Source organism: Ciconia boyciana, chromosome 12, assembly GCF_034638445.1.
Source record: "Ciconia boyciana chromosome 12, ASM3463844v1, whole genome shotgun sequence".
Lineage (NCBI taxonomy): Eukaryota > Metazoa > Chordata > Aves > Ciconiiformes > Ciconiidae > Ciconia > Ciconia boyciana.
The window spans coordinates 11,573,990-11,601,660 of NC_132945.1; the positions used below are offsets into that span (position 1 = coordinate 11,573,990).

General features: G+C 41.1%; 1 protein-coding gene across 6 annotated transcripts in view; it reads left to right on the forward strand.

Annotated features, from left to right (window-relative positions):
- Positions 1–27,671, forward strand: part of TAF1 (TATA-box binding protein associated factor 1) — a 34,910-nt gene that overhangs the window by 218 nt on the left and 7,021 nt on the right. For 2 of the 6 annotated variants that reach the window (XM_072876709.1, XM_072876710.1), the window contains exons 2-35: positions 187–304; positions 897–1,013; positions 2,017–2,136; positions 2,581–2,822; positions 4,925–5,143; positions 5,579–5,800; positions 5,986–6,187; positions 8,523–8,639; positions 9,042–9,209; positions 10,802–10,929; positions 11,014–11,121; positions 11,980–12,153; positions 12,257–12,430; positions 12,515–12,619; positions 14,048–14,248; positions 15,163–15,304; positions 16,074–16,204; positions 16,765–16,845; positions 17,260–17,409; positions 17,571–17,690; positions 17,868–18,043; positions 18,774–19,015; positions 20,296–20,509; positions 20,803–20,968; positions 21,137–21,348; positions 21,594–21,702; positions 21,909–22,007; positions 22,727–22,904; positions 24,301–24,368; positions 24,746–24,868; positions 25,996–26,088; positions 26,164–26,248; positions 26,768–26,835; positions 26,917–27,033. In XM_072876709.1, coding sequence (XP_072732810.1) covers positions 187–304; positions 897–1,013; positions 2,017–2,136; positions 2,581–2,822; positions 4,925–5,143; positions 5,579–5,800; positions 5,986–6,187; positions 8,523–8,639; positions 9,042–9,209; positions 10,802–10,929; positions 11,014–11,121; positions 11,980–12,153; positions 12,257–12,430; positions 12,515–12,619; positions 14,048–14,248; positions 15,163–15,304; positions 16,074–16,204; positions 16,765–16,845; positions 17,260–17,409; positions 17,571–17,690; positions 17,868–18,043; positions 18,774–19,015; positions 20,296–20,509; positions 20,803–20,968; positions 21,137–21,348; positions 21,594–21,702; positions 21,909–22,007; positions 22,727–22,904; positions 24,301–24,368; positions 24,746–24,868; positions 25,996–26,088; positions 26,164–26,248; positions 26,768–26,835; positions 26,917–27,033 — 4,989 coding nt within the window. The other 4 variants (XM_072876711.1, XM_072876715.1, XM_072876712.1 and 1 more) reach the window with 3 other exon arrangements.

Sequence of the window (27,671 nt, forward strand, 5' to 3'; positions counted from 1 at the left end):
GACGGGACAGGAACCGGCGTCCCAGCGGCGCGGCTCCGGGGCGGGCCAGGGAGGAGATGTCGGTGGCCCAGGCTCCGGGGCAGGCCCAGGGAAAGCTCCAAGACGGGACCGAGCAGGGGGTTAGGGGGCTCGGCCCGGCCTGGCTGGTGGGGCTTCCCAGCTGGGACGTGGCTCTCGTCTCTCCAGGAATCCAAGAAGCACCTGGCCGGGTTGGGTGTGCTGGGACTGGGCAACCTGATCACTGAGATCACAGCCAGCGAGGAGGACAGCCCGGAGGCCGATGGAGCCCACCTGGACGAGGAAGGTTAGGCACTGGGGTACTTGCAGTTAAATGATAGAGGGGCTGCAGGATCAGAGCTCTTACTGGAGAGGAGGAAACGCACCCAGGTCACCTGGGGCTGCAAGAAATATCATGATGTTGTCTGGTCAGAGGTCCTCTGGCAAAGGCCTTGCCTTCTCCTTGCCAGAGTGAATCCAACATTACCTGCTGGTCACTTTTGCACTTATTCTCTTTCATTTTTTATAAGTTGTTTCTTACTTGTCTCGCCTCTCATAAATAAGTTTATTCTGTGTTTTCCCATGTTAAACCTATTGAGTGCACAGTATTATTATGTCTCTTTTTGTTTCTGAGCTTGTTGAACAGTTTCACTGAGTAAATGAAAAGTGTTCCTTGTGCTAAAGTTGGTTACTTACCAATCTTTAGCGGAAATTCAGAGCTCTTGGAGCTTTTGATTGGAATGAGGGGAGAATACTCTGATGGGAGATCTTAATCAGATGTTTTTGTTCCTCTAAGGAAAGGAAGCACAGGAAAGGATTCATATATACACAGTGAAGTCTGAAGTTAGTAATATGTATTAGGATAAAGTTTTGTGTGACTAGATTTCTTTTCTTCCTAGGCTGGGTTAAGAGCACAGAAGATGCTGTTGATTATTCAGATATTAATGAAGTGGCAGAAGATGAGAGCCGTAGGTATAAGCAGGCAATGGGCAGCCTGCAGCCAGTTCGAAGACCAGGTAAAGGGGATTAGCGTTACAGCTGTAGCTTGCAGAAGGTATTTTGGGGCAGTGGGCCTTGACAGTCTCTTATATGGGTGACATGGTGCTTTTTCACTCCTTGCGTCAAGAACCCAATATAAGCCTTTGTGAAACTGTGTTCACTGGATGAAACCACTGCCTGATATCTTGCTGTTTTAGGGAATTAGTTCCTCATTAGAGTTAAACTATGCTCAGAAGACAAACCAGGATCTTCCTTTTGCTCTGGGATCCCCTGCAGAGAATACCCAATACCTGCTCATATTTCTTTGACCTATGTTCTTAGAAAGAGGGTTATGCAGGAGGCCAGGTGCTTCTCAGAGATACTCAGAGATAAGGTTCTGATCCCTTAGAGAGTCACTTCAATCTTAATATCTCTCTCCTGTTTTACCCTTGAATTCTTTTCCTGAAATGACTTTCTGTAGAAGGCACTTTGGTTCTTTTGTCAGTCCCAGGGATCTCTGTCTGGCCTAGAACAGATTTTCAAAAACATGCAGCTTTTTCCTTTCAGTGGCTGCTAGTGCAAATGCTAAATCTTTGCATATTTCTTAAAGCTGCCTTACACTTAACCTTTCTGTTGACATATTGTGGTTAGTGGGATGTAAAGGTGATTTGGGCTTTTTAACCACATTTTTTTTACTTCTTTAGCAGCTTTATTTCCTCTGCAAAGTGTGAATAAGGGGAGGTGATAGTAGAATATATATATATATTTTTTTTTAAGTGCTTCAGTCATCTTTCTGTCAGTTTGCCTTTTTTCCTCCTTCCCACTCTTCCTTAAATTCCAATCTTGCAAATGAGTTTGTGCAGAAAGCCGGACTTGTAAGAGTTTTGCATCTAGTTACAAAATGAGAATGGTCCCCTTACTAATGAGAAGACATGGTCTTCTCATCAGGTTGGTACAGGTATGAGAGAATATAAATGGGAAAGGTGCCCGGTTCCCTTTTGTTGTCTGCTTAATATGCAGTCTTGTCTCCTGACTGGTTAGATGAAGATGAGGATGATTACGATGCTGACTGTGAAGATATCGATTCCAAGTTGATGCCACCGCCACCACCACCTCCAGTACTTGGAAGGAAAGAAGATGAAAAGGATGCAGCTGCCACTGGTGAGTGAGGACTTGCTGCTTCTCTCTGGCAATATGAATGTCTGAAGGAAGCAAACACTGCTGTGTAGCAGTTCGTTCTGTGGCAAGCATCACGCGTCATCAAAATTCAGTCTGCAGACTGCATCTAAAGGTGGGTCTTTGTCTTGGTATGCAGCATAATAGGATTGGCTGAAATGTAGGGTGAAATATTATATTTCCAGTGATTGTTAAAATACTGATATTGACAATGAAACTGCTTTTTTATCTCATCCTCTCAGTTGTGGCTGGGAAATTCACCTGGAACGCTTAGGATAAAATGAAAGGTTAAATCAGAATGGTACTTATAACCCCTGCAGAGGCTTAATTTTTGCATAACTTGGTATAAAGAGTAGATGTGGCATTATGGGGTTGTACTAGGGACAGGGAGGAAACCTGTTTGTTTATAAGGTGCTTGTTCTGTTGTAGTATCTGAAGATGGAGACGGTATCATTTTGCCCTCCATCATTGCTCCTTCCTCTGCTGCCTCCGACAAGGTGGATTTCAGCAGCAGCTCTGATTCTGAGTCAGAGATGGGACCTCAAGAAGCCAGGCAGGCAGAATCCAAGGAAGGCAAACTCACACTTCCTCTTGCAGGAATCATGCAGCGAGATGCTACCAAACAGTTGCCAAGTGTTACAGAGCTCTTCCCAGAATTTCGACCAGGCAAGGTATTGTAAGATCTATGGAAATGACAGAAACTATATCATGTAAGGCCTCTAAATATGGATCATATAGTATTAAGGTTATGTAGTAAGCAATGGCATAGATGTTCTTGCTCACCTCAGTACTTTCTTTAGTTTCTGTGTGTTGCTGTTTCCAGACTGCTTAACATGTAATGTTTTTCCTGCCATTTGCAGGAGCCTCTTAAAAAGCATCATATAAATCAGGGTGTGAAATAATGTTTTGCTGTTCTGTAAGATCATAGCACAGGCCTGTTGATTTGTGAAAATTGGTTTTCTGAGGTAGTAGAGAATATTTTTGCCAGATGATTAAAAAACATAATGCTAATCTGTCTGCTTTCTGGCTTTTCTGGCAAATATTTGCTCCTCCTTTCATGCTGTCCTGAACTTGGTGTGCTCTTCCTGAAACAATTTGGGATCTGTATCCTTTACTTAATCCTCCCTCAAAACTGCTCCGAGTATGGATCAGAAATTAGCTCAATAACAAGTTGGTTGAAAGAATGATCATTTTTTGCACAAAGTGAATTCATTCCAATACTTTCCTAAATGCTAGTCGATGTATTTCAACAATTATTTTGAAAGTTTTACAGCTGTCAAGAGGATTTTTTTATAGTGTCAAGAGGAGAGGAGATGTGGGAGGGAAAGGAAAATAAAGATGAGCTTATAGTTGCCAAACAGATGGTTGTGAGCCAGGATAACTTGGCTTTATGGGTGCCTCCATCACAGGCTTTGTGTAAGAAGCTGAGCAATTTGCATAATTAAATGTCATGTTTTAATGACTTAGTTAACATCTGTCTATTAGAAATCTAGGTGAGGCTCTAGCACAGAAGTTAGCCTTCTGGATGCTCTCTTGGCTTTTGCAAATTTGGTGTTTCCTGTGTTACTGTATTTTGTATTAGTTGGTGTGTTCATTTCTTTGGTGCTCAACATGTAATGTCAGGGACTGGTTCAGTGTTGAACATGCCCAGTGGGTGCAGAAATCAGCACAAGCTGTTAAAGTTGAGCCCTTTTCATAATTAATTCATGAGCACTAGAGCTGGCAAAGCCTGAAATCCTGTAGATTTGGCTATGAGGATTGATTGATGTCTGAGAATGTGCAGGTTAATGTAGCACTGTTTTTCTTGATGAAACCACTTGAAATAGCGTGTGGAGAAGCAGACTTTGTGTTTCATTAAACTGTTAGCTTCTTAACTGTGTCTGAGCCCTTTGCCTTTGGTGAAAGGTCATTGAAACTGGCCAAAGGGTTCAGAAGTAATCTGGGGGAGTTTTGAGAAGAAGGGTAATGTGGATGTAGGCAGAGATGGACAGAGTGGTCATATAAACATTATTTCCTTTGGGGATCAGTGTAACAGATTAACAGGGAACATTAATGGGATGTCTCTTTACAAATCTTTGGTTCTAATTCCTGTTTCCTAAATCTGTCAGTTAATTTGGGAATAATGCTTTCCCTCTTTACAAGAGTGCTCTGAAGAAACAATTATCAGTGCTTAAAAACCAGCAATCATAATTGTAGAAGAAACAGAAGAGAAAGTGTCATTGTCATTAGTGCAGGTTTTGGAGTTATGCAGTATGCATGCAGGGGAACTGCATTATGATGGAAATAAAAATGTGTGTATTATTTCTGGACCGTGATATTTGTTTTTATCTGGTTGCTTGAGAAATCTCTGCTTTATATAACTGTCTTCTAGCTTTGTCTCTTTTGCGAATAATTTTGTCAACTCTTCTTCAATCTCCATGTGTCTTTCTGAAGGTTGTGGATTGTTCAAAATGAAAATAATTATTTCCAGGTGGTGTCTTACCACATGCCCAATATGTGAAGGCAATCTTTCTTCCCTGTGTTGAGTTTTTTTGTGTCTGAAATTAAGAATAAATCCTTTTGAAAAGGAAGGATCCATTGAACAGATGGATCAGAAACTTTTTTCCAAGTATAACCAAGAGATTGTTGATTGCATCAGGGGTTGAGATGTAGTACAGGCCAAGTTTCTGAATTTCAGAGTGCTCTCTTTCATTACTGCTTTTCAGGTGAGACAGACAAGCATTCCACGGTGTTTTTTTTTTTTCTCTGACCCTCTTGTTTTTTCCTGTTCCAGGTGCTGCGTTTCCTGCGTCTCTTTGGCCCTGGAAAGAATGTTCCATCGGTTTGGCGTAGTGCCCGAAGGAAACGCAAGAAAAAACATCGGGAGTTGGCACAAGAAGTGCAGATACAGGAGAGTGAAGTTGTAGTTGAGAGTGGAATGGAAGGAAAATCTCCTTGGGAATATGAGTTTGCTGCTCCTCCCCCTCCTGAGCAGTGCCTTTCAGATGATGAGGTGGGATATCTGAGACTTAGAGAGGGTCGCCAGCTAGCACTGGGGGTAGTAGTGGATTGGACAGTGACCTTTAGAGTAAAGAGTTATTCCTCCAAAATAAAACTGGAGGACAGGGTTGGCTTGTATTCCAGTTGTGCAGAGCTCTTCTCCAGATACTAGTTAGTGACTTCAGGTGATTGCTTCTTACTGAGAAGGCAGCATCCATGGTACAGGATCAATAGGAGAGCTTATCCTCTTTGTATCAAGAAGAAGTCTCTGTGTTCTTGGAAGTCTAATTGCAGAACATTCCTAAGGCAGCTTGTAAGTATGGAAAAGCACTTCTTAGAATTACTCTTCTCCTCTGAGAATAAGCTGGGAAACTTGGAAGGAAGAAACCTCTTACTGACACTTAGATAGACCATCAGTGTAACCGTTCTCTCATTTGCTGTGCTTCAGATTACCATGATGGCACCTGTGGAATCGAAATTTTCCCAGTCAACTGGTGATATAGACAAAGTGACAGATACAAAGCCTAAAGTGGCAGAATGGCGCTATGGCCCAGCACAGCTCTGGTATGATATGCTGGGGATCCCTGAAGATGGCAGTGGATTTGATTATGGTTTCAAGCTGAAAGAGAAGAAGAAGGAGCAGGAGGTTAAAGGACACACAGATGAGGGGGTGAGAGGGGAACTGTGGGGGAAGATGTGGAGATGTGTGTGGCACTGGGGATCGCTGCACAATGAGAGCTTGGTGCTGGGCCCGTGGATGGTTGTGCACCATGCAAAATGAGACTTTATTTTCCTCCTTTAGTTTGAAAGTATAAAGTGAATGCAGGTCTTCAAGCAACTATTCTTTCCTTCCAGGGTGCAGGGCTGATGTATGAGAAGGATGATCTGCTAGCTGATGAGCACTTTCTTATGGTGACACAGCTCCAATGGGAGGATGATGTTATCTGGAATGGAGAAGATGTCAAGCACAAAGGGACTAAGACACAGCGGGCAAGTTTGGCAGGCTGGCTGCCATCCAGCATGACTAGAAATGCCACTGCATACAATGCCCAACAAGGTAGTCAGTGGTCTGATATGAATTATACTTGCTGTAGTTGAGCTGACTCATTGCATGCTTTCGTCTTGAATACAGAACATAATTCTTCCTGTCAGGGAATGTTTTTTGGCAAAATCGCAGCTCTGCTCAGAATTCTGAGACTCTTTCTTTCTTTCCAAAACCAGAGTAGGTTCCTTCTGTTAAAGAAAATATCAACTCTGGCTTTCTTCTCTCCATGTGGAATACCAGATGCTAGATCCATCTACATTAGCATCAAGCAATGCTACACTTAGGATGTCTGTGGTTTATAGGCCAATGGAATTTTCTTTTTTTTTTTTTTTTTAATTGGAAGAATTGTGTAAAAGTCTTCTGACGTTTCTGCTGAACTAATAATGGTATTCTGTTTTTTCTAGATAGGAAGTAACAATTCTTACAAGCCTCAGACTTCTCTTAGACACAGATGCATTTTAAATTTAAATTGCTTGTGTAGAATGAATGTTTATCATCTGTTTGTTATATCTTATCCTGCTTCTACAAGGAAAGACTAATGGGAATGTCAGATCTTTACTGGGTACTATGTCAATCCTTTACTGTTCAGCTATGAGTACAAGACACTCTGAGGAGTTGGGTAGGTGAATTGGGTATAGCTTTTTATAACAATTTTCATTTCAGCACAGTTGTGCCTGAGCTATCCAGGCCTGGACTCCCTCTGTTTGAGTCCCATCAAAAGCTACAGTAACATGTTAAACATGGTTGGTCTGTTCACATATGTTAGGTCTTATGCCTTCCAGAAGCATTAACTTAAGTGACGTAAGTGACACGTGAGCATAGGTGAGTTGATCTGCCCTGGGAGAAGCTGCCTCCACAGAATGATTCCTTGAGGTCTGCTTGGCCATCCTTTTTTCTATGACAGTTTGACATAAGACAGGAAGCGGCTGGAGGCCAGACCAACTGTTTTGTCAGTGGCAACTGTCTGCTCAAGGCCTCTCACTTTTATAGGGACCGTATAGAAATGCACCTTATGCATTGTCATGCAGCATATGCAAAGCAAGGGAAACATAACTTTGAAGAGGCTGCAGACTCCAGCAGTAAGCTGTGGGTGAACATGTTTTTGTAAGTCACAGAATTGTTTAGGTTGGAAAAGACCTTTAAGATCATCAAGTCCAACCATTAACCTAGCACTGTCAAGTCCACCACTAAACCATGTCCCTAAGCACCACATCTACATGTCTTTTAAATACCTCCAGGGATGGCGACTCAACCACTTCCCTGGGTAGCCTGTTCCAATGCTTGACAACCCTTTCAGTGAAGAAATTTTTCCTATTATCCAGTCTAAACCTCCCCTGGCACAACTTGAGGCTAATTCCTCTTGTCCTATTGCTTGTTACTTGGGAGAAGAGACCGACCCCCACCTCGCTATGACCTCCTTTCAGGTAGTTGTAGAGAGTGATAAGGTCTCCCCTGAGACTCCTTTTCTCCAGGCTAAACAACCTCTGTTCCCTCAGCCGCTTCTCATAAGCCTTGTGCTCTAGGCCCTTCACCAGCTTCGTTGCCCTTCTTTGGATACGCTCCAGCACCTCAATGTCTCTCTTGCAGTGAAGGGCCCAAAACTGGACACAGTATTCAAGGTGTGGCCTCACCAGTGCTGAGTACAGGGGGATGATCACTTCCCTAGTCCTGCTGGCCATGCCATTTCTGATACAAGCCAGGGTGCTATTGGCCTTCTCGGCCACCTGGGCACACTTCCGGCTCATGTTCAGCCGGCTGTCGATGAACACCCCCAGGTCCTTTTCTGCCTGGCAGCTTTCCAGCCACTCTTCCCCAAGCCTGTAGCATTGCATGGGGTTGTTGTGACCCAAGTGCAGGACCTTGCACTGAGCCTTGTTGAACCTCACACAATTGGCCTCGGCCCATCGATCCAGCCTGTCCAGGTCCCTCTGCAGAGCCTTCCTACCCTCAAGCAGATCCACACTCCTGCCCAACTTGGTGTTGTCTGTAAACTGACTGAGGGTGCGCTCGATCCCCTTGTCCAGATAGTTGATAAAGATACTAAACAGAACTGGCCGCAGTATTGAGGCCTGGGGAGCACCACTTGTGACCGGCCGCCAGCTGGGTTTAACTCCATTCACCACAACTCTTTGGGCCTGGCCATCCAGCCAGGTTTTTACCCAGTGAAAAGTAGTAGAAGTCTTACCTGTACTAATGACACATGACACTGTGATATGAGCAGTGGGCCCATCCTGGTTCAGGCTGCAAATCACTCTCCATGCAACCCTCAAGTTCTGATTCAAGGCAATGCAATGCCCCCTAACCCTCCCACTCAAGCTAACCTTACTTTTGTTTTCCTTTTCTCTAGGTTTGAACCGCAGTGGCTCTTTGCTCAATCCACCAATTCCACTAGCACAGAAACCAAATGTAGCAGGAGTCCTAGGTATAGCAAAGGGCAAAGAAAAGCAGGTCCCTGAACAGCAAGGTAATGAGGATGTCAATCTTTGGCCTATGAACAGGTGCATGTGACACATGTTTCTGTATAGACTTGTGTTCTGTGTAATAGCAGGGTCCTTTTTTGGTAACAAGGTGTAGATAAAAGGGATACTTGTTTGCTCTAAAACCTGTTAGAGGCCCTATTTCATTCTTGGAGGCTCTCTGTTTCAGTGAAGTGAAATCTGTAAGCGTTGGTGAAGCTGAGACTTGGAGCTCTGCTTCCTCTTTGCTTCCAAGATGAGTTTTCTTTTGCCTTTTAGAGGTCCGGCCTCAGAAAGCCCTGAAAGATTGGGAAGGTTTAGAGAATAAGATGTGGGGATGAGCTCTGAAATGGTTTTCTGCCAAGGCAGTGTATAAAACTTTTAAGGATTCCACCTTATGATTGTTGCAGTTTCCCTGGATGAAGACAAGCCCTGGTACTCTATTTTCCCGATTGATAATGAAGAGTTAGTATATGGCCGTTGGGAAGACAATATCATCTGGGATGATCAGGCAATGGAAACCTACTTGGATCCCCCTGTCTTAACACTTGATCCAAATGATGAAAACATAATTCTAGGTATGTTTATGGCATCCAGAAATTTGACTCAAATGGGAAAACATGAGTGGAAATGGAAGCAAGGATTTATAGTCACACTGTAATGGAAATAAATGGACTGGGGCAATACTTAGGGCCTTTCTTTGTTCTGGCTTTTGAAGATAACTTGCAAGTAATCAAAGGCCTAAGCAGAAGAAGGCAATGCTAATAACTCTAATGGTGTGGTATATACTTTCAACTCCCAAGTTAAAAGCAGTAACAGGAGAGCAAAAATTAATGCCCTGAAACTTAAAATTAACATAATTAATCTGACTCTTGGTGTGTTTTAGAAGTGACTGTCTTAATTTTACTTGCATGCATGTTGGTTTGAAGAGGTAAGGTAGAGAAGTAAACCACAAACTAGCCCATGCCATTCTCAGCATGGCTTATATTCAAAGCCTGAAGAAGCAGATTCCTTAAGCCCCTTTCAGGCTACAGTAATGGCACATGGGAGCAATGACTTTGCATAAGACCTGTCAGCATTTTTGTTGCTGCTACAAACTTACTCAGTATTTGTGGAGTTTGATTTGAATGTACTCCCTGCTTATATTGCTACAAGCTGGAGAGATTTTTGTCTTATTTAGACCACTAAAATCACCACTTTCTCTTAGACATGTGTGTTGGTAATCTTCAAGCAGCCTTATGTAATTTAAGGATAGGCATATCTTGCTACACTTTTATGTGGCCTGGATTGCATTTCTTTCCTCAGGAAAGTGAGTCAGTTCTAAGAATTGCTATATGTATTGATTGGAATGTTTTAGTATTAGGCAGCAACCTTGAAAATCACTCTTAATTTGAGCTTGGTTAAAGTAAAGACAAACAGACTCGCAGTATTTTCTTTCCAAATCTGAAATACACCACAACGTTGCAGATGTTTGTATAAATAGTGACAAAGGTGAACCCATTCTTATTTTATATAGTGACATGAGATCTGTGCATGAAGTTGATATAGTGTTTACCAAGCCCATGTCACTAAGCCCTGCTTCTTGTGTGAAAATCTTACCTGGGGAATCCATGCTTCACAAATTGTGAACTTTTAAATTCATACTACTTTCCTGGAATTTTTTGAGGAATCCCTTTTGGGTTCAAGTCCACCTTATCTTTAGATTCAGACTCACTTTTGTGTTATATATATGTGAGGAAGAAAAGGTACATGTAGTTGGGAAACAGTATTGGTGCTCCTGTCGCCTTGACTCTCAACTCTTTAGAATAGCTTTGGCAGAACAGATGCTATTTCTTGTACTTTCATCGATTAGATTATTAGTAAATTTTGTGTTGAGCAGTGGATACCCCAAGCAATCCCCACAATCACACTTCTCCCACTCAAATCTACTCACTGCTGAAGAAAGTAAGGTAGCGATTTAAGCATGGAGCTTTTCTGTGTTTGTTGAACTTGTTTCATATTAACCTTTATGGAGGAAAAGGGGGAGGAGTGTAGAAGGAGGACAATCACCCCAGAAACTGAACAAAAAGGCTAAAATGTTTGGACCAAGCTGCAGCTCAGTAGGAGGTTGCGGTGCTGAAAAGGGAACCCTAGGACAAGTGCCCTACAGTGTGATTGCTTGTGTTTTTAGAAATTCCTGATGAAAAGGAAGAAATGACTTTGAACTCTCCATCCAAGGAGAACAAGAAAGAATCTTCTCTAAAGAAGAGTCGAATCCTATTGGGAAAAACAGGTGTCATCAAGGAAGAACCACAGCAGGTCAGCATAAGCTTTAATACCTTGCAGGTTAGGAATGATTTTTTTTTTTTTTGACACTCGTCTCTCTGTTTAAAATTGAATTAGAACATGTCTCAGCCAGAGGTGAAGGATCCCTGGAACCTCTCCAATGATGAGTTTTACTACCCCAAACAGCAGGGACTTCGAGGAACCTTTGGAGGCAACATCATTCAGGTAGTTATGGTAGTGTTGGCTATGGAGTGAGAGATAGATAGAGTGTCTTGGCAGGAGGTTTCTAGCAGAGAGTATGATTTAGGATTTGTAGAAAAAACGAATTTAGATTACAGCAGGTCAGTTAAGTGTTCATGAGAGAGATTTTTAATGTTGTTTAATTAAGATGATTAAAAGGAGTTTGAACTAACTTTTGATTGCCCCATCAAACTGAGGTTTAGGTGCTAGATCTTGCTGTATCATACTTGCCATGCTTTTGTTTCATGTCTCTTTCTGTAGTACTCTTTCTGATCAGTAGTGGGAGGGGGGAAAGTGGTGCAGATAGCTAAGAGGTGAGGCTGTACTTCTGCTACTAGTGTGTGTTTTAATCTGGATATTATAAAAATAATTTAGATAATGATGAATTTGAACTACTGCTCACTAGCCCTAGGTGAAGAGGTGATATTTTTTTCCTCCTTCATTGTGGTATTCAGTGACCTCTTCTAAAACCTCATCTGATTCCAGCCTCTTCTGTAATAGGAAAAACGTATGTAATTCCAAATGCACTTCTCTCCCACCGATAGGGATAATGGGTTTGCATGCTCCTAGTTAATTAAAAAATCCTCTCATGGGGTACCATTTGAAATAGTAAAATTAAAGTCATCTCTGTACAGAAAGGAAAGAGCTATACATGGACCTAAGCACTTTCTGTCAAAAGGCAGCATGTATGATAACAAGTGAATTTCAATGCACTAGCATTACTGCTAGCAGACCTAAAAATATTACTAGGTTCTATTATATAAGGGTTAGCAGCATAGGACGATGATCTTGGTTTTGAGATGATATGTGTAATTTTTAACACACATTTTATTCCTGGGATAGCACTCTATCCCAGCAGTGGAACTTCGCCAGCCATTCTTTCCCACACATATGGGTCCTATGAAGCTCCGACAATTTCATCGGCCTCCCCTGAAGAAATACTCTTTTGGTGCCTTGTCCCAGCCAGGGCCCCATGCTGTGCAACCTCTGCTGAAGCACATAAAAAAGAAAGCCAAGGTACAGTTATTTTTCTCTGTATCTGATGTCTGCTGTGGCTCCATTTGCACAGCAGATCTGTTGGATGTGCTGTTTTCCTAACACTGTCTTTTCACTGGCACAGATGAGAGAGCAAGAGCGTCAGGCTTCTGGCGGGGGTGAAATGTTCTTCATGCGCACACCACAGGACCTAACTGGCAAGGATGGAGATCTCATCCTTGCTGAATACAGTGAGGAAAATGCCCCTTTAATGATGCAGGTTGGCATGGCAACGAAGATTAAAAATTACTACAAAAGGGTGAGTATGCAGGTTTTGCTGTTGGACAGTGTTTTTCTTCTGCCTCTCACTGAGCACTAACTGCACCTTCGTTGCACATTGCAGAAACCTGGCAAAGATCCAGGAGCTCCAGACTGTAAATATGGAGAGACTGTTTATTGTCACACTTCCCCATTCCTGGGTTCTCTGCATCCAGGCCAGTTACTGCAGGTGAGAAAAGCAAGCATAAGAAGACAGAAAAGTTGAATGTGGAATAATAGGCAGAATGTTTCATGCCCTGTTTATTGAATCACAAGTAATGCTCAACTTCCAAAAAAACCAGATTCAGTTTAATTTCTGGTTTAAGTCTCTTTGTTTACTGATAATAATTAAGTTCTTGGCTTTTTTTAAAAAAATATCTCTGTTGTATGTTTTTTAAAGTTGTTGTAGGAATGATAGGAATTGCAGAAAGTGAATCTTTGCTGCTTTGCTTTGTAATGGCATTAGAAATACTGTTAGAGAGGACTGAGTGGAAGGCCAAAGCTGCTTGAATGTTGGGGAGCTCAGTAAAGGTGTTTATAAAGTTTAAAAGTATAGGTGTCAGTGGGGATAGAAAACATGGATTTATCATGGTCCAGGGTGGGTGAGCAAAACCTTATGTGTACTTTCTGAGAATTGCACTGCTACTTGTCTGCTGGATGCCAGTTACTAGTCAGGTGTGTAGACTTATGCTTTTATGAGCCTTTCTGTGTTGTTGAAATACATACAGTTGCGATGGGGAGAGGAATTAAGAATGTTGTAAGGACCACTTGGTTACAAAATCCATGATAAATGTAAAAATAAATCAGTTTCAGTTAATGCTAGCTGCCCTTGATGCAGCAATAATCCTGTCCGTGCTTTACCACAGGAAAAATGTAAGGTGAAGGTTGATACTAGAGATTAGTATCTCTAATTGTCACAGAACTGACAATGCTAATTGTTCAAGCCTAAGAGGACTTCATCATGGATAAAACAGGACTTCTGGAAAGCTTGAAGTGAGGACAGGGCCATCTCAGGGAAAGCTTTGCAATGTGGATGAGGGTAGTGTGGGAGAGTAGCAGTGGGTAAGGCTTGTGGAAGCCCTATGGGTGGAGAAAACCCTTTACAGAGGAGGATGGTCTTTCCAGTTCCACTCAGTCTAGTGCCTCCTTGGTGCTAGTTTAAACTTTCTTACCTTTAAATGCTGAACTCTGCTGCTCTCTGCTTTTCTGGTTAGGTTCTTAAAGCCTCCTTTCCTGAGCAAAGTCTTCAATCCATGCTTCTGTTGCCTTCTCCCATTCCCAGGCTGTGCATGTGTCCTGGGCTGGTTTCCGTGGTTATAGTGTTCTTCTGCATATGTGTTCTTTCTGTCCCTTTTTAAAGTACCTCCTTAAAGATCTGTCCAAAGAGCCCTTCAAACTCTTTCTGCATTCTAGGTTTTCTTCTGCTTTTGTGCTTCATCCTTGGTTATTTTCTGCATAAGCAATGAATGTTCTGACTGCACATATACATATATTGTGATATAAATGATGGTGTACCATTGGAATGACCTTTTTTTTTTTAAGATCTTTTTTGTAGATTGAGTTACAGAAAATTTGATCAAAACCTGACTTTCAAACTTCAATTTGTTTCTCTTATTAGGCATTTGAAAATAACCTTTTCCGGGCCCCTATCTATTTACATAAGATGCCTGAAACGGATTTCCTGATTATCCGGACACGACAAGGCTATTATGTTCGAGAATTAGTGGATATTTTTGTAGTTGGTCAGGAGTGCCCACTTTATGAAGTACCTGGTCCCAACTCTAAACGAGCTAACACCCATATCAGAGATTTTTTGCAGGTATGTGATAAGAGGCAGTTTGGGGATCTGAGGGGTCTTTGGAGAAAGCCCATGGCATAGGCACGGGCTTCATGTGGGGAGCCTTGATTTGAGAAGCTCATTGCCCTTCTATGGCTCCCTTTTTTGTTTTGTTTTGGTTTTGGGTTTTTTGTTTGTTTTTGTGTTTTTTTTTTTTTTGTGAGGTGAGAGCACTACAAGAGTTGGATGTTAACCATACAGACCATTTTGGTTGTCATGATTTATAGCATGCTTCTTCTGTTTACTTGCTTCCTATCTGATAAGTATATGATAGAGGCTTTTTATTAGCCAAAATAAAAGGCTATAAGGTTAGGAAACTGAAGAAATTAGAATGAACTTTGAAGTGGTTATGCTGTATAAAATGACAGTTACATGGGTTTTACTAAGAGGCAATTAAGGGATCTTATCACAGTCCTATTACATAGTACAGAATTAGAGTTGCTTCATAGGTCTTTGTGGATTTCCTAGGTCTTGAGGCAGTTAAGCTTTGGGACTGTCAGTGACCATTCAAATAAATATACTCAAATTCAGATTTTAGAGAAAATTTCTAGTAATTTACTGTCAGTTTAATTCAAAATTATAACTCAAGAGGTATTTGCAGAGCAGGAAAAATCCCTGCCATTCCCAGAGTTCAAGTTTCTGTACCAAAGCATGAACATTTCTAATGTGATAATACAAAATTTCAAGACAAATATTTTTTCCACATCTCATTCTCAAATATAGCTGAACCTGAAGCAAACATGTGGCTTGGAAAACTTTACCAAGTAAGTTTATAAGAAACAATGGGTTTTAAGTAGGAAGTCTGAAGTAGTCTCTAGAAACAGCGTTGTCTGTACTGTCTTTGCAGGTTTGTTGTATTCTTTCTTCGAACATCACAAATGAGTCTTGTTTTGTAGGTTTTTATTTATCGCCTCTTCTGGAAAAGCAGAGACCGTCCTCGGAGAATTCGCATGGAGGATATCAAGAAGGCCTTTCCCTCACACTCAGAGAGTAGCATCCGAAAGCGGCTAAAGCTTTGTGCTGATTTCAAACGCACAGGTATTTAAAGATTTTATGTAGCGGTCAGCCATTCTTTGCTGCTCTTGGAGTTCCAAACAGCAGGAGGCAGCATCTCCTCCTGATAAACCAGTTTTGAAAACATGTATTTGAAGGACTGAAATGTAATCTGGTAGGTTTTTTTGTTCCAGTTTTTATAAACGTGCACTTTCTTTTGGCACAAGGGTGCTTGATGGTGAGAAATTACTACAGTTTGGACTTTTTTTTATAACCCTTTGAGCAATGATTTACTTGTAAAGTAACAATGTACGACACCGACACATACACATTCCCTTCCCTCTGTGTATGGCCGTGTTGTGTTTTGCAAGCAAATACATGCCAGTAGAAGCTTGTCCCATCTTCATGAGTCTAATAGTGCTCTGAGAGTCTGAGTTCTGCTTTTTGTATATGCAGAATGATAAACAGGTGGTAATACAAAGCTTCTTAGGCTAGCCATGGGGAAAAGTAGATTGAGGTGAGGAAGTGAAAGGTGGATTAAATGCTTTTGGAATGTAGTTTATACATTGAATGAGCAGAATGTATGAAAGTTTGCTGATATAACAGGTGCTGAGTTAGGGGGTGTTGATTTAGACAAATGCAGAATGAAAAAACCTATCACTTTTAGTGTCAGGTGTAAGTGTCACAGATTTGTCATACTTGCTCCTTTTGCCAGCATTGCAGCAGGGTACCAAATCTTGAAATACAGTTAGGATTAGAATGGCATCCAACATTTGTGGGAAACTACTCAGTGTTTGATCTGTGCATTTTTCAGGGATGGACTCAAATTGGTGGGTTTTAAAGCCAGATTTCAGATTGCCGACAGAGGAAGAGATCAGAGCAATGGTGTCCCCAGAACAGTGCTGTGCTTATTACAGCATGATTGCAGCTGAGCAGCGACTGAAGGTAAACACTCCTTGTAGCCTATAAGGCAAGTTACTGACAACTAGTTCTGTGAAGGGTGAGGCTAGATAACACCTTGTGCCTAAAGCTAATTTTGCTATAAAGTAGGCAAATTAGGCCCCTGACTACTGGGCAACTTGCTAAGTTTTCTGCTGTGTAAAAAGGGAGTTAAGTTATTGGAGAGAGACATTATATTCTTACCACCTATTATTTAGATATTGAGTTAGCTATGCTCAAAGGTAGCAAAGGGAAGGTACGAGAAAAGGCTTATGTTTCTACCTGGAGCTCTACAGCTGAAATTAACCAGTATGTGGCTCTGAGTGCGACTGGTTATTTTTTCGAAGTTGAGTGCAGTATTTAGTTATGGAGTTTGTCAAAATACTGGGCAGTTTGACATCTGTGATACTGTGAGTCACACTGAATCTTGCAAACACCTGTCTGTGGAAGTATGCTTGTTCAACATGACAAGTCTCCGCAGGAAATTCATAATACACTTCTAGTTCTCTGTCCAGTAACCTTTTTAAGACTTTAGGTTCTCATTTTTTCCCAATATTTCTCTGCAGGATGCAGGTTACGGGGAGAAATCCTTCTTTGCACCAGAAGAGGAGAATGAAGAGGATTTCCAAATGAAGATTGATGATGAGGTACTGTCAGAATGATGCATGAGCATGCATGCCGATATATAAATCTGCACGGCAGGAGAGAAACAAGGTCCTTAAATATAAAGGACATATTTAAAGTAGGATTCAGTAGATCAAATGTTCTTGCAACTTTCCTGGGAACTCTGCTGCCAAGCTTATACCTGTGTTTAGAGATCCTTCTTGCCAGATCCTTTCAGGACTAGGCTTTTTGCCTTAAATGCCTTTTGTGAGTTATCTAGCACATTGGTTCTTCATAGAGGTTTTATCAGGGCAGCTGCAGGATCAAGAAGTGGAATTTACCCTCATTATGTCAATTGAAGAGTTCTCAGTATGACTGGAAGAATCCAAAATAAAAAGCTTGGAATTCTCCTCGATGGTAGCAGGATTGTGAGGGCATGTTTCTCTTCTTGCTGGCAGGTGCGCACAGCTCCATGGAACACCACACGAGCCTTCATTGCTGCTATGAAGGGCAAGTGCCTCCTAGAAGTGACTGGTGTAGCAGATCCTACTGGTTGTGGTGAAGGATTTTCTTATGTGAAGATTCCAAACAAACCAACTCAGCAGAAGGTATAGTTCCCAAGGTTGGGTTGGACAAGGAGCAATAACTAGAAAGTCATGTGGGGGAAATGGAGTAAATATGGGGCATCAGGAAGAGAAAATATCAGATGATGAGCCTAGGAAAGTCTATTATGTGATGACATTAATAGGCTGCATCTTCCTCTGAACAGGATGATAAAGAACCTCAGCCAGTGAAAAAAACAGTGACTGGGACAGATGCTGATCTGCGCCGACTTTCTCTCAAAAATGCCAAACAGCTTCTGCGTAAATTTGGAGTGCCTGAAGAGGAGGTGAGCATGAATGTGGAGCAGGTTACGGAGTTCTCTTCACTAATGGATTCAGCAGCTGATGGTGGAAGGGATGTATATGTTTCCATTCTGACCTTGCATGGAAAGGAGTTGAAATCCACAGTCAGCTACCTCAGTTATATGTCTAAAGCCATCTCTAGTCTGTCTTCCTCTTTCCAGATAAAGAAGCTGTCCCGGTGGGAAGTGATTGATGTGGTACGTACGATGTCTACAGAGCAGGCTCGTTCAGGGGAAGGTCCTATGAGCAAATTTGCACGTGGGTCTCGGTTTTCTGTAGCAGAACATCAGGAGAGATACAAAGAAGAGTGTCAACGCATCTTTGATTTACAAAATAAGTAAGTTCTTATCTGATGTTTACAGCCTTGAACCCCACCCTGTCACCATGTAAAAGTCCAGAACTATGTATGCCTGGGGCTCACTGATAATGTAGTGGTATAGATGTTGATTGAACTGGTTGAGCCCACAAAATACAGAACTGAGAAAGAGGGCTTTGGCTGTTAATAGAAACTTATGTGGGTTAGCCTTAGTGTCTTGCTGTCATAGACCTTTTGGAAAGGTAGAATGAGTTGCATAGTCTGCCACATATAATGGCATGAGGTGTTCCACTGTTCTGCAGATCAGTAGTCCACCACACTATCTCCTTTCTTTCTTTTTATTTTCTTTTTTTTTTTGTGTTTTGTTAAGAGCAGTTTTCCATCTCTCTCTTGGGTAGCAGGTACCAAATCTATGTCTTATTCTTTAGAACTGCCAGAAGAATTCATGCATTATTCCTTGTTCTGGCCCAAGACCTGAGAGTGGGGAGGGAATATACTACTGTTGATGATGAAGAGATCAACTTGTTGGAGAAGATTGGCTTGGAACAATTGATCTTTTGGACATGGGGATTACAAGAGGACTGAGAAGGGAATATATTATGCCTATTCTTGTAGTAGTGATTTGCAACATTAATTTTCAAACCCTTGCATCATTTTTGCCTTTGTATTTCTGGGAAGGTAACAGGCTGATTTTTTTTTTTTTTTTTTCTTCGGGGGGACTAACTGACTTTCAAGGTGCCTCCTGTTTCAGGGTTCTGGAATCCACTGAGATCCTGTCAACAGACACAGATAGCAGCTCTGCTGAAGACAGTGACTTTGAAGAGATGGGAAAGAATATTGAGAATATGTTACAGAACAAGAAAACTAGTTCTCAGCTCTCTCGGGAAAGAGAAGAGCAGGAACGAAAGGAATTGCAAAGGATGCTTCTGGGAGAAGACAGTAGCAATGACAAAGAGAGGGGCAAAAAGGACAGGAGGGACAAAAAGGGGCTGTGTAAGTAACTGCAACCACCAGAATATGCCTGGGAAGGGATGCAGAACTTTGTGTCAGGCTGCAAAGTGTGCTGATCTGGCCTCTCAGAGGAGAGACTGGAGTCCTTACAGGGAGAATGTATAAACATGCTTATCTGGGGCTTCTTCCTTCTCCTGAACAGTTACTGGCTGAAAATGCATTTAAAATGTTTTCTTTGCCCCATAGCTTTGCTTATTTTGAACTATAAACTTACTCTGGTATTTCTTCACTGCTGCTTGCTGCTTAAGTTTCCCTTTTTTTTGGAGGGGGGTGTGTTTTTGAGTAGTTTTCTCAAGATGTGTTCACAAACAGTTCCTGCAACCAGCTTATGGTACTCTAATTGGATCTTGTGTGTAAACACAGCTATGTATGTGAAATGGATAGGCACAATATGTAGGCTGATAGCAGTGTCTGTTATATTGTGTGCTGTAGCAGAGTGTTTGGGAGGTAATTGGGCAGCTGCCAGATTTGGATCTCCTGGAGATGTGCATTCCATATTTTAAGTGCATTCCAACAGAGAACTTGACATGTCCCTAAATGGCAGGTAAAAGTGTTTGACCTGTGAATGAACTTCTGCCTGTATGATGGTGCTCATAATCCCTGTTATTTGTTGCATGTGTATGAGCAAAGTTGAGCTCTGCTGCATCTGGGTCAACATCATTGTTGTTTTTGAAAACCCAGATTGGGAATAAATCACTAATTAAAGAATTACTGGAATAATTTAGTAAGGGATATGTAGAAGATTTGCTGACGATTGTTGCCTGATGAAAAGATACCCAGTGTTATTTTGAACAAAATCTCTCAACCAAAATTATGGATGGTGCTGGAAAGATTCTGTGGTCACATGAGACAAGGCTAACTCACTGGTTGTAACACTAGTTGGAGAACTGGATAATTGTTGACCTTCAGTTTCTACCAGATCTCCATACCTATGATGAAAACCACTGTAACTATAAGCAATCTTCAGGGCCATGTTGCAGTTGCCTTACAGGTTGCACTTAGGCACCTGCGGGTCCTTGTTGACTGTAGCTGTTGCTTCTGGCTTTATAATCCATGTGGATAATTCAGCACCTCACCTTTATTTCAGATTGATACATGTCACGATAAGAGAACGTGAACAAGCAAGAGAAAGGCTTCTATTGCTTAGGTTTTCCTGAATTTCTGTCTTGGAAGTTTTTAAGCCAAAACTATCTGCTGTATTTAAACAATGATGTTTCTACAGTGTGAAAGAAATTAAAAGTAAATATAACACTCTCTTGTAGCATCAGCTTCAGGAGCCTCAGCAAACTCTCACAAAGACGATGACACTGCTTCTGTAACTAGCCTTAATTCCTCTGCCACTGGCCGCCGCCTCAAAATCTATCGGACGTTTAGAGATGAGGATGGGAAAGAATATGTGAGGTGCGAGACAGTTCGGAAGCCTGCTGTTATTGATGCCTACTGTCGAATACGGACTACCAAGGATGAAGAGTTCATGTAAGACCTATATTATTTTTTTCTTTTTCTTTTTCTTTTTTTTTTTAACTTTGCCTGTAGACTGTTTAATTCTATTGGCAGTATGAAGAAATGTAGAATTGAGAGTAGAAGCCCAGCACTGTAACTGTGTAGAGAGAGAGATTTAATGGCTGTGCATTTGGAGGGTATTATGAATTTTGTGCAGTGATGGACCTGGCAGAAGAGTACCTGGTAAATCATCAACTCAGATGGAAAAACTTGTGTGTGGTTTGTTTTTGTGTTGTTTTGGTTTTTTTTTTGGCCCCCCCCCCCAGACGAAAGTTTGCCCTATTTGATGAACAGCACCGTGAGGAAATGCGGAAGGAGCGGCGCAGGATCCAGGAACAATTACGGCGGTTAAAACGGAACCAAGAAAAAGAGAAACTCAAGGGCCCTCCAGAAAAGAAGCCCAAGAAAATGAAAGAGCGTCCAGACTTGAAAGTAAGCATATCCATACATAAAGCATACTAACAGGTCTTGGGTACTGGAGAATTTTTCTGTTCTAGTGATGTACTAAAAGTCTGACTAGGGGATTTTAATGATACTTTGCCTCTAAACTAGGAGCCTATGTATGAATTCTGATCTGTCATCTTTCTTATATTTTTGCAGCTAAAGTGTGGAGCATGTGGTGCAATTGGCCATATGAGGACTAATAAATTCTGCCCTCTTTACTACCAAACAAATGCCCCACCTTCTAATCCTGTTGCAATGACAGAGGAGCAGGAGGAAGAGCTGGAAAAAACAGTCATTCACAATGATAATGAAGAACTCATCAAAGTAGAAGGAACAAAAATTGTCCTGGGAAAACAACTGATTGAGAGGTAAGGGAAGAAGCAGAGATACTGATGGGTACTAAGAAAAAACAATTTAGAGCTTAGTGCAGAATATTCATATGTATATTAATAACAGGAATAAAGTGACAGGGCTTTATGTAGACTATTACTACAGTATTTCGATTGCGTATTTGGTATTTTGGCAGATGGGACCAGAGCCAATACTGGGGGACAAATGGTCTTGATTCATCAGAGGGCTGGAGAAAGTATTACACTTTTTTGTTTTTACCTAGCGCGGATGAGGTTCGCAGGAAATCATTGGTACTGAAGTTTCCTAAACAGCAGCTTCCTCCGAAGAAGAAGCGGCGAGTAGGGACAACCGTTCACTGTGATTATCTGAATGTGAGTGAAGGTGTTACTGAGCTGATTGCAGCATCTCTATTTCTGTTTGTACCAACTGGCCAGTTTCTTTACTGCTCCTGTGCCTCCTCCGCATGCAACACAGATACCTGCCCAGTAAATTCATAAACTAAATTGCCTAGGATTTCTGTGGGTAAATATTTTGCATCTTGGAACGGCCTTAATTTTTCTGCCTCTGATTTCTTTAGCGTCCTCATAAATCTATCCACCGACGGCGAACAGATCCCATGGTGACACTGTCATCCATCTTGGAGGGCATCATCAATGACATAAGGGATCTTCCTAATGTAAGTTTAAGCTATGACATGAAAAACCTGTGTCTTAAGCAATATGGCTGAAGTAGGTTATGTGTTGTAGACACTAAAATTAGGCTAGGCTTTTCTCAGATGAGTGGTGTGCCACCCTGTTCCTCCCTGCCCTGCACACAGTTGGTATGCATTATTTCATAAGTTATCTCGGCTCAGAATCTTTTTGAGATGAAAACGTCCGTATCAGGAGAAAATAACGTTCAATAGTTCTGTATGAATACATACTCAAAGCCTGGGATGTGAGGCCTCCCCCTCCCCCACCCCCCCCAAACCAGAAAAAGATGCATAACACCTGATGTATCAATGTGGAATATTTTTATATATGTGGCACTGGAGAAAATTGTGTACCTCACTGTTTCTGACCAGATTTTACCAGAAACTTGCAAAATCAAAATATTAAATGGAAGATTTGAGTTGAAATGAGAATTTAAAGTTCAGTTTCTTGACTTTTGTGCTGCATAACCGTCTGAGAATTCTTTGTGAGATTTTTCTTCTTATAATGGTATTAAAGAACATTTTGTAGAAGAAATTGATAGCCACCGTGTGGCTGAGCTTATCATATTTTCCCTGATGCAGTTAAGGAACTGATTGTGTAAAGGTTTTATACATTAGTGCCTATTCAACTGTGGAGGTTAAATTGAGGTTAGCTGTGGTAGTACTGTGTTAATAAGCATTCATTTTTTTCTTTTCATGCTCAGACATACCCCTTTCATACACCTGTAAATCCAAAAGTTGTCAAAGATTATTATAAGATTATTACTCGGCCCATGGATTTACAGACTCTGCGTGAAAATGTTCGTAAGCGGCAGTACCCATCCCGAGAAGAGTTCAGAGAACATCTGGAACTAATTGTTAAGAACAGTGCGACATACAACGGTAGGCTATTAAAAACGCAGGGAAACTGTGTTTCTGCTAATACGTTGTACATGTATGAAGTGTGGATCTTTTAGAAATAACAAAAGCAACAGAAAAGCAGAATAAATTCACTGTCAGATGGCAACAATAAACACATGTTTTTCCAGATATACCTGAAAGACTATATTAATGTTAATGAGCTAATGCATAAATAAGAAAGAAGTGGACCCTAGCATTTAACAATAACTAAATGATGACTGTGATGTAGTAACTGAAGTTCAATTATGGACCTATCAATGACTGAAGACACTGGTGAATGTATTAAGTCAAACTGCACTGAAGCAAAGTCCTGCATATCCCCTTCATATAGGGTGAAGCTAAGCAAAACATTGTTTTCGGTAGACTACATTATGAGTGTTCTTCCTTTTTGCTTTCAGACATCGATTGGTGGAGAGATACTTGTGGACTTACTTTCTCAATATTATGCTTTAGTGAATGAATCTTTCAATACAAATAGGAATAGTTCACACCTTTTGAAGCTATTGCCTTGGAGCATGCAGCTTTGAGTAGAGTTTACTGTAATGATTTTGCATATTTTGGTTCTTAGTTGCAATAAATTTTTCCCCATTTGGGAAGGTCAGAAAGCTAGTTGAAAAAAACCAAAAAGCGTAGATTCTGCAGTAGAGCATGCATCTGCTGGGGAAAAGAGCTGATTCACTGAGCAACTATAGGTCAGCTGTATTCTGACCGCTGACAGAAAGGTCTCTGTCCAAAAAGTATTCATTCGACAGATAAAAAAACATCCCAGCTGCATTGAGTCTCTCTGGGCTGTGCAGCATTAAGGGTGACAGCATTGGTTTTGTGCCTTTACTGCTTCCTTTATTATTTTGACAGCTAAGTCCCTGTTTTATCCTAATAAATGAGATTTTTTTTTTTTTTTCTTAGTTCTGTTGCAAATACTTGTTTCCATGTCTGAGGAATCGTGAAATTATTTAAAGCTGTGGTTTTCTGAATATTCCTTAAATGTCCATCTCGCCTTCCTTAGCAGTTCTGCTTCACTGACTGGATTTAGTGAAGGAAACAGAAATTCCATGACTTACACTCTGAAAGTTTGGCAAAGGTGGAGGGCTTAGAGGCCAGTCTTCCACAGGCATAGCTGCTTTCCCGTAGGTTTCCAAACCTTAACAGAATGTATACCAGAAGTGTGAATATTTGCTACAAATAACCTTTTATCATATAAAATCCATACTAAACTTTAGTAATTGTGTGTATTGAGAATACACTTGAGGATATACTCCCAGCTGTGCTAGAAATATAATCAGTGATGCTTTAGGAGTAAAGATTAATTCATATTGTGACATAATTGGCCTTTTTAATCAGGCTGGAGTATCTCACTGTACTTGCTGTGTGTTTGCAGGGCCAAAGCACTCACTGACACAGATATCTCAGTCCATGCTGGACCTGTGTGATGAAAAGCTAAAAGAGGCAAGTCTTGTGAATGAGTTGTGATCAGAGTGGAGAGGGAGGGATGGTCAGGGGTGGTTGAGGAGTTTGAGGATAGAGGATGTGAGTAGGCAAAACATAGGAGAGTAGAAGAATAGGGGAACTCCTCCCACCACCCTGGGGTGTATTTGAATTTTTACAATTTTAAACAGTTCACATTGGAGTCTTTCTCATAAAACAGATGCTCATTTGTTACTCTAGTTACTTTATCTTGTATGTAGGCTTATATCTAGGCTATTATCCCCCCTTATTTACAAGTGTCTTCATAAAAAGGTGAATGGGAGTCTCTTTGGGATAGAGACTTTGGGAACAGTTATTAATCTAGGGTCAGCCATTGATGTTCCTTACTTTTATTGCAGAAGGAAGATAAACTGGCTCGATTAGAAAAAGCAATTAATCCCCTCCTGGATGATGATGATCAAGTGGCCTTTTCCTTCATTTTGGATAACATTGTCACTCAAAAGATGATGGCAGTTCCAGATGTATGTAGCTTGAGTAGGGTGTGTGGGTGTGATGTGCAAAATGTGCTGATTATAGTCCTGTGGCTGTATATTTACATTGTGATTGTTAGTGCACTGCAAAAAAAAAAAAAGTGCTCTGTCAGGAAGTGCTCTGTCAGGGAGTTGGCCTGTGATTTTCTGAGTGGCACAGACACACCTGTACTCACTCCCTTCACTGGAGCAAAGGTCCAGAAGTGAAGACTGGGTTCCAGTTTTTTTTCCTGCTGCTCTCACTCCTGGATAGTGCCTGTGTCAACCTCCCATTAGTATGAAGTCACTGATTTTCATTAAGCATGGTCATTATAAAACATACTCTTCTGCTGCTTATAGCACTTGCTTTGGTAAATCTTGAAGCACTCTGTAAAGGTGCAGTTTTCAGGTGCAAACGAAACAAGCTGATTTCTAATTGATCAGGTTTACCCAGTGTTGTACTAGTTCATTAGTATTAAAAAAAAAAACCCAAACCCTTAAGCTTACCAAATAAAACTGCACAGATAAGGACTTCAGTGTCACTCATCTATAATGTGTATTGTGTCTGAATGGAGTAAGGAACAAGAGTCTGTAGTGGTTAGACTGAATGAGAGAGGGCTTAATGCCTGTCCTCTTTAAAACTTTGTTGGTTCCATTCTCTGTTGTCACCAAGTTCTCATTTCTGATGTTTAGAAACAGATTTTAGAGTTTTTCTATGCCATCGCACCATGATGAACTCTTAAATTGGTATATGTAGCCCCCCTTGTGAGATCAGACCTAGGTTTATATTCTTTGTTTATTGTACAAGCAATGAGTGTTCTTGCTGGACACTGCAGTTATGTTGGAGAGGAAACAGTGATATTAAATAGAAAAGTCCTTTGTATGATTATTATTTTGTATTATATGTTCCTACTGTCAAACAGGTATCAACAGGCCTAGTTAAAAATCCAACTGGTAGATCTTTTTTCTGTGTCCCTCCTGAAGCTAAATGATTGGATTCAAGACGCCTTGTGACAGATACTTCCCATACATTTTGAGTGTTAATCAGTTCCGGCGACTTGCTTTATGAAATTTGTAGCTCAAACTGGAAAAAAATCTACACAGAAGCTTTCTAAATTTGTCTGTTTTCTTTCCTTCAGTCTTGGCCATTTCATCATCCGGTTAACAAGAAGTTTGTTCCCGATTATTACAAGGTGATTGCTAATCCAATGGATCTGGAGACTATCCGCAAGGTGTGTAGCTTGAACTGAGCAGCCACTTGAGAGATACTTAGGCTTGATTACTTACTGGGTGACAATCTCTTCCAGAATATCTCCAAACACAAATACCAGAACAGAGAGACTTTCCTGGATGATGTTAACCTCATACTTGCCAACAGCATTAAGTACAATGGTAGGTGGTGAAAATAAGGCTTCAGCTGCCTTCTGTACTTAAATGAATACATCTGGGCACCTGTTCTGTAGTGCTGTTAAAGCCTGAAGCTGTGAATCCTGAGCTTGATTGTTGCTTTCCTTTCCTGCTGAGAAAAGACATGCTTAAACAGTGATGTTTTCACTGTCACATGGTGCTTTATTTACCATCTTGTGCAGAATGGGGCAGTAACATTTGGGAAGGATTTTCTACTTGTTCAGTACACATCCCTGCTTCAGTGAGTTGTTTCTGGGAATTTCCTTGAGATTGACAGGGTACAACCTTCCTATCTCCTAAATCATATTTTTAATGGCGGAACAAACTGGTTGCTCTTTGTTAACTGAATGTGAACCCTGCTTTATATTTCTCCTTAGGTCAGAAGGTGTTGGGATTTAGGGACCTGTGTCATGAGAGCTGTGTAACCAAAACCAGTCTTTCTGTCTCAGCAGCTGGAACTGAGCAAATGTCAGAATGCATAAAGAGATTTGTTTCTTACTACAGGGCCAGACAGTCAGTATACAAAAACAGCCCAGGAGATTGTAAACATCTGTTACCAAACTTTAGCTGAGGTATGTGGACAACTCTACTGTAATATTTTTGTACGTTTGAATTTTCTGTTCTGCAACCTTAGCAAGCTGCTTTGTTCTTAGTATGATGAGCACCTGACTCAACTTGAGAGAGACATCTCTACTGCTAAGGAAGCAGCACTAGAGGAGGCAGATCTGGAAAGTCTTGATCCTATGACCCCTGGTCCCTACACTCCACAGGCAAGTGACCAAGCAAAGTTTTCACTTCCTTTCTTTTAGTTTCAGTCTCCTGGATGTTTGATCTAGAGGTGCCTCTTTGTTTACTGTTCTCCATCTGTCTGCAGTTTGTCTTTTAGTAGAGTATCTTGTTGGATGGTGTGCTAACAGCTATTTTTTAAGGATAAATATGAGAAGTGGTTATGATGCTTCAGAGAGTGAGATAACCTAAGACAAAGAAGGTAATTTCCCAAGCAACTTGCAAAACTGGTCTCAATATGAGCTGTGTACAATCAGGTACAACTGAATGTTGGTTGGAAATGCAAAGACTGTGCAAGTGTAGCAGTTAGAAACCCTCAGAAGGCAAGCACTGAAAAGGTAAGGAGAACATGAGGAAAAAACATCGATACTGTAGTGCTGAGAAGAAGCCAGAGAGCTGTTTGTTTGGGGGTATTGTTGAAAAGGCTTATTGCTATGAACAAAGAAACTGTGTAATATGGTCAGCGAAGTACAACTCCTCTGCATTCTTTGGTGGTATTCTTTATGTTTCTTTATTTTGATTCTAATGGAAATAATATTTTTTGCTCGTCATTATTATTTTATAGCAGACAATTGTGTGTGTCAGTTATTTTGTACATATTATAGACCAAGTTGGAAGCATA